The following is a 14,740-nucleotide window of genomic DNA, read 5'->3' as shown; positions in this document are numbered from 1 at the left end:
ACATTTTTTTTTTTATTTAACACCCCCCCCCCCTCCTTACCTTTGGGAATGCTGGGGAGGGGGGTGTCTCTTCCTCCCTGGTGGTCCAGTGGCTGCTGGGCGATCGGGCGGCACTGCCTGGCCGGCGAGGGAGCACTTCCCCTGAGCTGTCTGCTCAGCTCCCTCGCGCGCCTCAGAGTGAGGCTGGGAGCCGGAATATGACGTCCTATTCCGGCTCCGCCTCCCAGCCTCACTCTGCGGCTGGCGAGGGAGCTGAGCAGACAGCTCAGGGGAAGTGCTCCCCCGCCCGATCGCCCAGCAGCCCGCCGGCATGTCTGTTAGCCGCAAGGCTAACAAGGCATTTGCCCTGGGCATTTGGGGGCGGCTTTTTTTGCCGCCCCCTGGAAAATGCCGCCCAAGGCAAAAGTCCCTCTAAATGAGCTGAAGTGGACTGGGTGCCTATAGTGTCCCTTTAAGCAAAGCTTGTTTGATCCTCTTAATCAGGCTTCCCCAAACTCCGGCCCTCCAAATGTTGCTGAACTACAACCCCCATGATTCTCAGCCTATTTCATTCATAGAATCATGGGAGTTGTAGTTCAGCAACATCTGGAGGGCCGGAGTTTGGGGAAGCCTGCTCTCAATGCTCTAACTAGAGGGTTCCCAACCCAGTCCTCAAGTACACCCTACCAGGCCAGGATTTAGGAACTACCCTGTTGTGCCTAAAGTGTTTTTTTCTTTCTTTCTAAAAACACCTTAGACACAAACGGATAATCCCTAAATCCTGGACTGTTAAGGGATACTTGACGACTGGGTTGGGAACCCATGCAACTCATCCAGGCTCATACATACTCATACATGGAGTGAAAAAGAACATTATTTGTAAACATCTCTTCAAGAAAACATATATTAACAACTGTATGATATTTTGATTTGATTACAAATAATGAGATTTTAAAACAAACTGAGCTTTGTTGCCTTTTATCACTTTCCTTTGCAGGCTAGGAGATCTGAGAAAAATCATTTCTGGTCATTTCTTGCGCAGTACACAGAGCACATTCCTATTTATTTGAATCTCCTGCCCCCTATTAGCTATAACAATCTGCACCATGTGTCCCCTACAATTACATAATTGCAGTAACATCACAGTGCCTACAACTGGGTGGGAAGTTTGAACTAGTCGCTACCTATAAATTCCAGGCTCAGTGGTGGCTTTAGCATTATTCTGGGATTGATTTCTTGGTAACATGTTTCTCCGGAGAGCTGTGATTGCTTTTGGTGGCTCTGCTTTTGCAGTTTTTGCCTCTGTGGCTGTGGGAAAGAGTGGTGATGATTCTGGTTTTCTATGTCCACCTATAATCCCTGGGCGCTGGGATTGGAACTGGGATTGGTAAGTATAGTGCTGTAGACACCTGCTTTGAATAACACAGCAGGAATTAATAGAATTTTTATATCTTTTACTCAGCTGGGGAGTTCCTCTGGTTTCCAGGAGCTGATCATATCATAGATGTGACTGTCAGGGTGGGGAGCGAAGAGACTTTATCGTAGGACGGTTTGCCTGGTTTATGACTGATACAAATTGTGATCCATTTCACATTAAAGCAGCGGTTCCCAACAGTCTTCAAGTACCCCCTTAACAGTTCAGGATTTAGGGATTACCCAGTTGTGTCTGAGGAGTTTTTTAGAAAACCCTTTACACACAATAGGGTAATCCTGGACTGGTAGGGGGGTACTTGAGGACTGGGTTGGGAACCCCTGCATTAAAGGAACACTCAAGCATTGTAACCACAAGCATGTGCTGTAGTGATTATGGTGCCCTCAATTTGTAAGCAGTCAAACAAGACTGGTTTGACTTGTTTCATGTGGTCTGCTGGGTGCTGTTTACTGCTTTCACTACTTCTGATGGGAAGCTTCTGTTGGCTGTCCTGAGCTCAACACTGCATGGGCAGGCTTTCAGCTCTTTGCTGGAAACGGGGACCAGCATCTGGTGGACCCCAGGTAATTCAAACTGTTCTAAAATGTCTGACTACTGTGAGAGGAAATGTGGTGTGGTAGTTGATGGCATATATATTTGGCCTGAGTTACTGAACAGCAGCCTGAGGTTTGAGAGTTAAATGTCCCAGGGAGAGATGTTAGGTTTGCAAGATGCATTACTGGTACTCTGCAAACCACGGTATGGGTCCCTGGCATGGAGCATTTGGAGAACCGGATGGCCCAGTGCTCCAATAGCACCAGCTGCTAAGTAACAGTAAGACCAGAACTTTTATTTTGCTTAATAGTTTCACTTATGCCTAATTGCACCTCACCTGTGTCTGATCAATTAGCTAGCAGGCTTTTAACCCCTTAAGGACTGGACTTTTTTTGCGATGTTGTACATTTGCGACCAGGCATCTTTTTACACTTTTGTGGTGTTTGTGTTTAGCTGTAATTTTCCGCTCTCTCATTTACTGTTCATATACAAATTATATATTGTTTTTTTCAGGACAAAAGGGGCTTTCTTTACATACCATTATTTATATAATCTCATGTAATTTAATTTTTAAAAAATGAAAAAATATGATGAAAAATTGAAAAAAAATACATGTTTTTTGACTTTTATGTGAAAAATCTTTTATTCATCTACAAAAGCGAATGAAAAAAACTGCTAAATAGATTCAAAATTTTGTCCTGAGTTTAAAAATACCCAGTGTTTACATGCTTTTTGCTATTTTTTTGCATGTTATAGGGCTATAAGTACAAGTAGGATATTGCGGTTTCAAAACATATATTTTTAAAATTTATCAATAGTGACATTGTAACACTATTATCTGTCATAAATCGCTGAATAACACCCCACATGTACATATTTTTTTTAAAGTAGACAACCCAGGGTATTCAATATGGGGTATGTCCAGACTTTTTTAGTAGCCACTTAGTCGCAAACACTGGCCAAAGTTAGCGTTCATATTTGTTTGTGTGTGAAAAAAGTAAAAAACTAAATTGAACGCTAATTTTGGCCAGTGTTTGTGACCAAGTGGTTACTAAAAAAGACTGGTCATACCCCATTTGCAATACCTTGGGTTGTCTTCTTTCGCAAATGGTATGCCATCATGGGGGTAATTCTCATTCCTGGGCTACCATACGCTCTCAAAGGCAACGTAACCAACCTGGTCATTTTCAATGTAAAAATATTTGACCCATATATTTGACCCTGTAACTTTCAAAAACGCTATAAAACCTGTACATGGGGGGTACTGTTATACTCAGGAGACTTTGCTGAACACAAATATTAGTGTTTCAAAACTGGAAAATGTATCACAACAATTATATCATCAGTAAACGTGCTGTTTATGTGTGAAAAATGCAAAAAAAGTCACTTTCACTGACAATATCATCGCTGTGATACGTTTTACTGTTTTGAATCACTAATATTTGTGTTCAGCAAAGTCTCCCGAGTAAAACAGTACCCCCCATGTACAGGTTTTAGGGTGTCGTAGAACGTTACAGGGTAAAATACAGTGCTAGCAAATTAAATTCTCTAGACTTTTGGCCTGGGTTGGCAGGCAGGTCCCTTAAATTGCAATCAATAAAATAACTTAATTATGTAAAAATATTACATAAATATGCACGTAGAATTTAAATATATATGCATATTTATATATTTGAAGTCTACGTGTATATTTATATAATTATTTATGTCATTTTGTATATGGACATATGAATAGTTTGTATTCTTTTTATTTTATATATACATAGATATATATACAATTTCATTCTAAGTGTATTTTGATATAAATATATATATATTAATATCAAAATACAGTTAGAATAACATTTCGTATAGATATATATTTTTTTTTAAATTTTTATTATTATTTTTAATTTTTTAAATTTAATTTAAATTATTTATTATTCGTATTTTATAATAATATATATACTATATATATAGTTATTATATATATTATATATATACGTGTGTAAATTAATTATAAGTGTATTTTTATATTAATATATGTACATATTAATATAAAAATACACTTAGCATGACATTATATATATGATATATAGACATATATTATATAGGTATAATATATGTCTATATATCATATATATACACATATATAATAATATTTTTTTTTTATTCACTATAACTTTAATTTTTTTTGGATTTTACACTGGCAGGGAGACTGCCTGTCAGCACAGACAGTCCCCCTGCAGGCAGAGTCTAGGACACCTATTGTGACCATGTGGTCGCCCTGTTGGGCGATCACATGGCCACAGGGGTCCTAATCCGCCATGGGGAGACTGTCTGGGCTGCAGGCAGTCTCCCCACAACGGGAGCAACGCCGATCGCCGCCGGGGGAACGACGGCGATCGGGTAAGTACCTCTTAAATTTAGGACGGTTCAGGACCGTCGTCGGTCGGCAACGCAAAAATGCCGATGACGGTCCTGAACCGTCCCGCGTCCTTAAGGGGTTAAAAGAAGGGATCAGCATGCTGCAGGGTGTGGAGGAAAAGCCAGAGGAATGGTGTCTTGCAGGTATACATTTTGTAAATTGGCAAGTGGGAAAGTCACTCAATTCCAGATGGGGATTTGCTGTGTATAGTAAGTGCTCAAGCAAGAGCAAGGAGTTTTGTTTATTTTTCACTTTTTGAAACACGTGTGTTATATATATTTTACCAAATCTGAAAACAGAGCTGGATGTGTCCTGGACTTTCATTACCCTAGAAGGCTGTGGTTACAGGATCTGTGACAAAATCCTACCTGGAAGAGGTGGTGTGTTACACTACTTACAATAGGTTGGTTTCTGGGCACTCCTGATCCCATAACAAATACAACATGCAGTTCATTTAACTGTTCCAGGGATAACTGCAGGTTAATTAACCTAAGATGACTTTTTTAAATTGTCCTTTTAGTAACCTACTCAGAAGTCGAGTTTTTAAAACCAACATTGCAATATGATTGCTCAGCATCCTATATTGGGGTTTGTAACATCCTAGCTGCTACATTGAAATAATGGGATAATTTCTGTTAAGTGCAAAATTTGAATAGAAATGGCATAGCCAAGCTGGAAACAAAGTTTCAGTTCTGTCTTGTTTTTGGCACATTGTATTGGTGACTGTACCCTGTATGCACCACGTTTCAGAATGATCCACACCTATCGTCTATATCTGGTCATTACTAGTTCTTAGTACCATCTATTTAAATCTCCGCTTAATTAGGTTCTTCAAATGTAGCTTTCTGATGCATTATTGAAGGGAATAGTGAGGCATACAACTCAGAATCCGGTGGGTAGGAATTAAAGGCCTTAGAAGAAAAAATGCAGTAACACAAATCTAGTTGTTTGTTTTTTGTTTTTCTATGGATAAAACTGGGATTTGGGGTCTTCCTTTACCACTTATTGAACATGGAGTGACTTTATCTTTCATAAAGCCGTGAACCAATGTCTCTAATAAACTTGAAACCTCTGGAAGGATGTACAGAGAAGGAGTGTAAGCTGCAGGAATGGAGGGGGTGGGGCATTCTAGGCACCAGAACAGCTGTAGTGGTTATGGTACTTGCTAGTTCCTTTAACAAGCTACATGCTGTCTTTCTTTCTACAGGGCGTGAACAGGCCAGCCTAACAGGACAGCATCTGGCACTTCTTGCAAGTGAAGGGAATAAATTTAGCTGCATTATTTATTCGTCATTGACCAGATCCACAGAAACTGCTGATATAATCAGTAAGAATTTACCAGGTGAGCCATGTGTACAGGGGAAGGAAAGGTTTTACTGGACCCTCTATTGCACATGTGGGATTAGGCTGCTGCATGTAGACCTCTGAAATCCCAATTCTTGCTGCCTATGCATATTTTGAATAGTTGCAGAATAACCGTTATTGAGCTGTTTTGTTGGTGGTTTGGCTTTCTTTAATCTTCTTATAGATATTAAAATGTGCAGCTCCAGTCTGCTTCACGAAGGACCTCCAATCCGACCAGTTCCTGCGGAATCCAAGTGGATACCAGATCTTTCTGTAAGCTATATCTAGTGGTGACTCTATTTTTAAAGCGTTTCTGGTGTGCATTCTGTTTCTGCTTTTAACCCTGGTCGTTGTCTCCATCTTAGTATTTTAAAGATGGCCCACGCATTGAGGCTGCATTCAGGAAGTACATCCTCCGTGCAGATCCAGAACAAACAAAAGACAGTTATGAAATAATAGTCTGCCATGATAATGTGATCCGCTACTTTGTATGCAGGTAAACTGCTTCCACTTATCATTCTAAATCCTCTGTGGTCACCACAGGTATCTTCCAGGCCCTCTATTCCTAACCTGCATTTTTTGTTTTTCTTTAAACACCCTTATTTAACAAAGTAAATGGAGTACACTAAACCCAGAACAACTATACAAAATTGAAATGAGAATCCAGTATTGTAAAATTGTGTGCCATTTTTACTATAATGAACTTTGCTGCTTATTTAACAGGTTTTCATCCAAATGTTATCAAATCTTGTGGTAATTGGATGGCATGTACTAATCTGACAGCCTTTACAGCAGGCTTCCGTAAACGCCAGCCCTCCAGATGTTGCTGAACTACAACTCCCATGATTCTCAGACGATTTAATTCATAGAATCATAAGAGTTGTAGTCAGGGCCGGCTGGGGATACACAGCTGCCCTGGAAAAAAATTTATGCCAGCTCCATAAATCATTGCGCCATGTAAGGTTATGTCGAAAGATTCTTTTCTAATATAAAATATTGGTCCTTTCAGAGTAACTGTTTAATTATACAGTAAGCATACTCGCATGCAGACAGACAAGCTCATTGATATAAATGATCTCATTGACATTAAAAACACAAGCTCACATACAAGCAAGCTCACTCACTAGCAAACGCGCACACAGCTTATTGTAGTGGTACTGGTGTCTATAGCCTGTCCCTGCCGGCTTTTTAATGTATAAACTGACCTTTCAGAGAAAAGGCAGTGTTTGCATTGCTTCAAAGTGACAATCACTCAGACGGTCACTAGGGGTGCTTCCTGTGTTTCTACATTAAGGGCCTCCACGCTCTGGAGGCACTGAACATTCCACATAGAGATACAGTGATTCAATGCATCTCTATGAGGAGATGATGATTGGTGTAGCTTTTTGCAGCTAATCCTATGGCAAAGCATTGGATTGGCTGAGATCATCAAGCTTGATGATCTCAGCCATAGAGGCAGTGCCAGTGGAGGGGAGACGAGCATGGCGTGGGGAAAAGTGAATAAAATAAACACTAATGACAGACACACTGACACACATTACTACTACCTGTGGGCGACCAGGGGTTGTGCAGGGCAGACAGCAGTCTGCGCTGGTGGCCGCAGGGGGAGCTGTGATGGCGTCCACTGGGGGAGCTGTGCTTTCTCTGCTCCCCCCGCCCTCGCGTGCTACTTAATGATTCCGCGGCTGGAATATGACGTCATATTCCGGCCGCAGTGTCATTAAGCTGGGGAGCAGAAACCGCACACCTTGCGGTTTGCCTGGCCCTGGTTGTAGTTGAGCAACATCTGGGGGGCCAGAGTTTGGGGAATCCTGCTTTACAGCATTAAAAATAACACCTCAAGACCTATATTGTACAAACTTGTCTTATGCCTTCCATATACTGACAAAATGTATATCTTCATCTACAGGGCACTACAACTCCCACCGGAAGCTTGGCTCCGACTGCCTCTCTATCATGGTAGTATTACAAAGCTGGTGATAAAACCTGATGATGATGTGTCACTGAAGATGCTTGGTGATGCTGGCTTTATGCCCCCGGGGAAACTCACGGGAGCTTAGCTCTGAGCTGGATGTCCTCCTAGAGACACACAAGTTACCATGACTCCCTTACCTTTCTGTTTAATAGACACTCTCCAGTTGAAGCAGTCTTTCAATGCATATATTGCACACAGCATGGGTGGACCAAATGATAGTATAATTTTTTCTCATCCCTGCACTAAGATGAAGGTTCTAGTTTCTGAATATGCAGCACCATGTTCTGAGTTACAATGCCTTGTGTTCACCAAATAGCTTTACAACTCAAGCTTGGCACCTCCTATTGCTCACCTGTACGACATTGCAGACCCTGTAGCTATAGCTTGTCTGCCTAGTCCAAATGGCTTCTTGCGAAACAAAGTACAGTTGAAAGAAGTTACCTGGCTTGGTTAGTGTAAATACTGTATCTTAAATATAAGGGGCAGTTATAATAAAACAATGTAACAACCCATTTGTATGCATGTTGACAGGACTGCTTAATTAAAAGCAAATAAAGTGACTTCCTACTTATTTTCATTATTGTATTGGTGGCTTCTGGCTTCACACTTCTCATAGGTACTAGATGTTCTGAGCGCTCCATATGTTCAGAACTTGAACTAAAAGTTCATCCTTCATTGTATGTGGGTCGTGTGGACTAGCCACTCAAAGGGAGTATCTGATCTTGTTTGTGTTTGGCAGATACCTTGTGTGACCACTGCGGCTACTCTTCCCACCAGAACTGTATTAACCTTAAGACTTCCACCTAGGGTTTGGACATGGGCTGGTGGGGTCCTGTTTGGCCCTGGAACTCTTTCTCCCTGACTTCTTGAACCACGAGTACATCACCTGGCTGAGCCCCCTCACTTCATTGAGGGAGCATTTGTGGTCTGCACCTCCTTCAGCTACTCAAGAGCTCCCTAGTGCTCTTGGTCATTGATGGAGCACTGGGAACTGTTAAAGTGGTCTGCATCTGATATTGGTGCCGAACACAATACTAAACCACCAGGGATCCTGCTTGCCTTCCACTAGACAATGTGAGGATATTTATATGGTGATGATCTTAACATTATCGAATTGATATATTGGCACTGTTCCCCTTAATTTAATGCTAAGAGCTACTCACTATTTTAAAGCTTATAGACCCTGGAGTAGACTTTATTAGACGATTTGTATTTCACACATTACAAACCAACTATAAAAATTTAGTTTATTGTGACAATGTAACATGTATGACAATCAGTGAATATTTAGATATAACAAATATACAATACAGCAGTTTACCAGTTTTCATATAGTTCAATAGCAGTGGCGTCGCTAGGGGGGGTGGGCAGAGTGGTGCCATGGCCCCCCTACATCATGCTGTGCCACCCCAAATGCAAGCAATCTGCTGGCCATGTGTTTAGATTCTATTCCCTCAGGCTCTAACAGCCCGAGGGAATGCAGGAAAGAGCACTGACAGGCTCCCCAGCACAGGCCCCACTGCTGTTAAGCAGCAGCCCATGCTGCTGCTGCAAAGATCAGAAGATGCTGACCCACAGCAACAGGTTCTCCATCTCCATCTCCATCTCCATCTCCATCTCCATCTCCATCTCCATCTCCATCTCCATCTCCATCTCCATCTCCATCTCCATCTCCATCTCCATCTCCATCTCCATCTCCATCTCCATCTCCATCTCCATCTCCATCTCCATCTCCATCTCCATCTCCATCTCCATCTCCATCTCCATCTCCATCTCCATCTCCATCTCCATCTCCATCTCCATCTCCATCTCCATCTCCATCTCCATCTCCATCTCCATCTCCATCTCCATCTCCATCTCCATCTCCATCTCCATCTCCATCTCCATCTCCATCTCCATCTCCATCTCCATCTCCATCTCCATCTCCATCTCCATCTCCATCTCCATCTCCATCTCCATCTCCATCTCCATCTCCATCTCCATCTCCATCTCCATCTCCATCTCCATCTCCATCTCCATCTCCATCTCCATCTCCATCTCCATCTCCATCTCCATCTCCATCTCCATCTCCATCTCCATCTCCATCTCCATCTCCATCTCCATCTCCATCTCCATCTCCATCTCCATCTCCATCTCCATCTCCATCTCCATCTCCATCTCCATCTCCATCTCCATCTCCATCTCCATCTCCATCTCCATCTCCATCTCCATCTCCATCTCCATCTCCATCTCCATCTCCATCTCCATCTCCATCTCCATCTCCATCTCCATCTCCATCTCCATCTCCATCTCCATCTCCATCTCCATCTCCATCTCCATCTCCATCTCCATCTCCATCTCCATCTCCATCTCCATCTCCATCTCCATCTCCATCTCCATCTCCATCTCCATCTCCATCTCCATCTCCATCTCCATCTCCATCTCCATCTCCATCTCCATCTCCATCTCCATCTCCATCTCCATCTCCATCTCCATCTCCATCTCCATCTCCATCTCCATCTCCATCTCCATCTCCATCTCCATCTCCATCTCCATCTCCATCTCCATCTCCATCTCCATCTCCATCTCCATCTCCATCTCCATCTCCATCTCCATCTCCATCTCCATCTCCATCTCCATCTCCATCTCCATCTCCATCTCCATCTCCATCTCCATCTCCATCTCCATCTCCATCTCCATCTCCATCTCCATCTCCATCTCCATCTCCATCTCCATCTCCATCTCCATCTCCATCTCCATCTCCATCTCCATCTCCATCTCCATCTCCATCTCCATCTCCATCTCCATCTCCATCTCCATCTCCATCTCCATCTCCATCTCCATCTCCATCTCCATCTCCATCTCCATCTCCATCTCCATCTCCATCTCCATCTCCATCTCCATCTCCATCTCCATCTCCATCTCCATCTCCATCTCCATCTCCATCTCCATCTCCATCTCCATCTCCATCTCCATCTCCATCTCCATCTCCATCTCCATCTCCATCTCCATCTCCATCTCCATCTCCATCTCCATCTCCATCTCCATCTCCATCTCCATCTCCATCTCCATCTCCATCTCCATCTCCATCTCCATCTCCATCTCCATCTCCATCTCCATCTCCATCTCCATCTCCATCTCCATCTCCATCTCCATCTCCATCTCCATCTCCATCTCCATCTCCATCTCCATCTCCATCTCCATCTCCATCTCCATCTCCATCTCCATCTCCATCTCCATCTCCATCTCCATCTCCATCTCCATCTCCATCTCCATCTCCATCTCCATCTCCATCTCCATCTCCATCTCCATCTCCATCTCCATCTCCATCTCCATCTCCATCTCCATCTCCATCTCCATCTCCATCTCCATCTCCATCTCCATCTCCATCTCCATCTCCATCTCCATCTCCATCTCCATCTCCATCTCCATCTCCATCTCCATCTCCATCTCCATCTCCATCTCCATCTCCATCTCCATCTCCATCTCCATCTCCATCTCCATCTCCATCTCCATCTCCATCTCCATCTCCATCTCCATCTCCATCTCCATCTCCATCTCCATCTCCATCTCCATCTCCATCTCCATCTCCATCTCCATCTCCATCTCCATCTCCATCTCCATCTCCATCTCCATCTCCATCTCCATCTCCATCTCCATCTCCATCTCCATCTCCATCTCCATCTCCATCTCCATCTCCATCTCCATCTCCATCTCCATCTCCATCTCCATCTCCATCTCCATCTCCATCTCCATCTCCATCTCCATCTCCATCTCCATCTCCATCTCCATCTCCATCTCCATCTCCATCTCCATCTCCATCTCCATCTCCATCTCCATCTCCATCTCCATCTCCATCTCCATCTCCATCTCCATCTCCATCTCCATCTCCATCTCCATCTCCATCTCCATCTCCATCTCCATCTCCATCTCCATCTCCATCTCCATCTCCATCTCCATCTCCATCTCCATCTCCATCTCCATCTCCATCTCCATCTCCATCTCCATCTCCATCTCCATCTCCATCTCCATCTCCATCTCCATCTCCATCTCCATCTCCATCTCCATCTCCATCTCCATCTCCATCTCCATCTCCATCTCCATCTCCATCTCCATCTCCATCTCCATCTCCATCTCCATCTCCATCTCCATCTCCATCTCCATCTCCATCTCCATCTCCATCTCCATCTCCATCTCCATCTCCATCTCCATCTCCATCTCCATCTCCATCTCCATCTCCATCTCCATCTCCATCTCCATCTCCATCTCCATCTCCATCTCCATCTCCATCTCCATCTCCATCTCCATCTCCATCTCCATCTCCATCTCCATCTCCATCTCCATCTCCATCTCCATCTCCATCTCCATCTCCATCTCCATCTCCATCTCCATCTCCATCTCCATCTCCATCTCCATCTCCATCTCCATCTCCATCTCCATCTCCATCTCCATCTCCATCTCCATCTCCATCTCCATCTCCATCTCCATCTCCATCTCCATCTCCATCTCCATCTCCATCTCCATCTCCATCTCCATCTCCATCTCCATCTCCATCTCCATCTCCATCTCCATCTCCATCTCCATCTCCATCTCCATCTCCATCTCCATCTCCATCTCCATCTCCATCTCCATCTCCATCTCCATCTCCATCTCCATCTCCATCTCCATCTCCATCTCCATCTCCATCTCCATCTCCATCTCCATCTCCATCTCCATCTCCATCTCCATCTCCATCTCCATCTCCATCTCCATCTCCATCTCCATCTCCATCTCCATCTCCATCTCCATCTCCATCTCCATCTCCATCTCCATCTCCATCTCCATCTCCATCTCCATCTCCATCTCCATCTCCATCTCCATCTCCATCTCCATCTCCATCTCCATCTCCATCTCCATCTCCATCTCCATCTCCATCTCCATCTCCATCTCCATCTCCATCTCCATCTCCATCTCCATCTCCATCTCCATCTCCATCTCCATCTCCATCTCCATCTCCATCTCCATCTCCATCTCCATCTCCATCTCCATCTCCATCTCCATCTCCATCTCCATCTCCATCTCCATCTCCATCTCCATCTCCATCTCCATCTCCATCTCCATCTCCATCTCCATCTCCATCTCCATCTCCATCTCCATCTCCATCTCCATCTCCATCTCCATCTCCATCTCCATCTCCATCTCCATCTCCATCTCCATCTCCATCTCCATCTCCATCTCCATCTCCATCTCCATCTCCATCTCCATCTCCATCTCCATCTCCATCTCCATCTCCATCTCCATCTCCATCTCCATCTCCATCTCCATCTCCATCTCCATCTCCATCTCCATCTCCATCTCCATCTCCATCTCCATCTCCATCTCCATCTCCATCTCCATCTCCATCTCCATCTCCATCTCCATCTCCATCTCCATCTCCATCTCCATCTCCATCTCCATCTCCATCTCCATCTCCATCTCCATCTCCATCTCCATCTCCATCTCCATCTCCATCTCCATCTCCATCTCCATCTCCATCTCCATCTCCATCTCCATCTCCATCTCCATCTCCATCTCCATCTCCATCTCCATCTCCATCTCCATCTCCATCTCCATCTCCATCTCCATCTCCATCTCCATCTCCATCTCCATCTCCATCTCCATCTCCATCTCCATCTCCATCTCCATCTCCATCTCCATCTCCATCTCCATCTCCATCTCCATCTCCATCTCCATCTCCATCTCCATCTCCATCTCCATCTCCATCTCCATCTCCATCTCCATCTCCATCTCCATCTCCATCTCCATCTCCATCTCCATCTCCATCTCCATCTCCATCTCCATCTCCATCTCCATCTCCATCTCCATCTCCATCTCCATCTCCATCTCCATCTCCATCTCCATCTCCATCTCCATCTCCATCTCCATCTCCATCTCCATCTCCATCTCCATCTCCATCTCCATCTCCATCTCCATCTCCATCTCCATCTCCATCTCCATCTCCATCTCCATCTCCATCTCCATCTCCATCTCCATCTCCATCTCCATCTCCATCTCCATCTCCATCTCCATCTCCATCTCCATCTCCATCTCCATCTCCATCTCCATCTCCATCTCCATCTCCATCTCCATCTCCATCTCCATCTCCATCTCCATCTCCATCTCCATCTCCATCTCCATCTCCATCTCCATCTCCATCTCCATCTCCATCTCCATCTCCATCTCCATCTCCATCTCCATCTCCATCTCCATCTCCATCTCCATCTCCATCTCCATCTCCACTCTCCATCTCCATCTCCATCTCCATCTCCATCTCCATCTCCATCTCCATCTCCATCTCCATCTCCATCTCCATCTCCATCTCCATCTCCATCTCCATCTCCATCTCCATCTCCATCTCCATCTCCATCTCCATCTCCATCTCCATCTCCATCTCCATCTCCATCTCCATCTCCATCTCCATCTCCATCTCCATCTCCATCTCCATCTCCATCTCCATCTCCATCTCCATCTCCATCTCCATCTCCATCTCCATCTCCATCTCCATCTCCATCTCCATCTCCATCTCCATCTCCATCTCCATCTCCATCTCCATCTCCATCTCCATCTCCATCTCCATCTCCATCTCCATCTCCATCTCCATCTCCATCTCCATCTCCATCTCCATCTCCATCTCCATCTCCATCTCCATCTCCATCTCCATCTCCATCTCCATCTCCATCTCCATCTCCATCTCCATCTCCATCTCCATCTCCATCTCCATCTCCATCTCCATCTCCATCTCCATCTCCATCTCCATCTCCATCTCCATCTCCATCTCCATCTCCATCTCCATCTCCATCTCCATCTCCATCTCCATCTCCATCTCCATCTCCATCTCCATCTCCATCTCCATCTCCATCTCCATCTCCATCTCCATCTCCATCTCCATCTCCATCTCCATCTCCATCTCCATCTCCATCTCCATCTCCATCTCCATCTCCATCTCCATCTCCATCTCCATCTCCATCTCCATCTCCATCTCCATCTCCATCTCCATCTCCATCTCCATCTCCATCTCCATCTCCATCTCCATCTCCATCTCCATCTCCATCTCCATCTCCATCTCCATCTC

General features: G+C 44.6%; 1 protein-coding gene across 1 annotated transcript; it reads left to right on the top strand.

The window, feature by feature from the left end:
* Positions 1-1,223: 1,223 nt before the first annotated feature.
* LOC134566145 (serine/threonine-protein phosphatase PGAM5, mitochondrial-like) lies at positions 1,224-8,175 on the top strand. Its single transcript, XM_063425850.1, has 5 exons — positions 1,224-1,366; positions 5,390-5,694; positions 5,881-5,969; positions 6,062-6,192; positions 7,606-8,175. Exons 1-5 carry the CDS (start codon positions 1,224-1,226, stop codon positions 7,754-7,756), a joined length of 819 nt encoding a protein of 272 aa, XP_063281920.1. The 3' UTR covers positions 7,757-8,175.
* Positions 8,176-14,740: the final 6,565 nt, after the last annotated feature.

This window comes from Pelobates fuscus, chromosome 6 (genome assembly GCF_036172605.1).
Source record: "Pelobates fuscus isolate aPelFus1 chromosome 6, aPelFus1.pri, whole genome shotgun sequence".
Taxonomy (NCBI): domain Eukaryota; kingdom Metazoa; phylum Chordata; class Amphibia; order Anura; family Pelobatidae; genus Pelobates; species Pelobates fuscus.
This window is presented reverse-complemented; position numbering and strand designations above follow the sequence as displayed.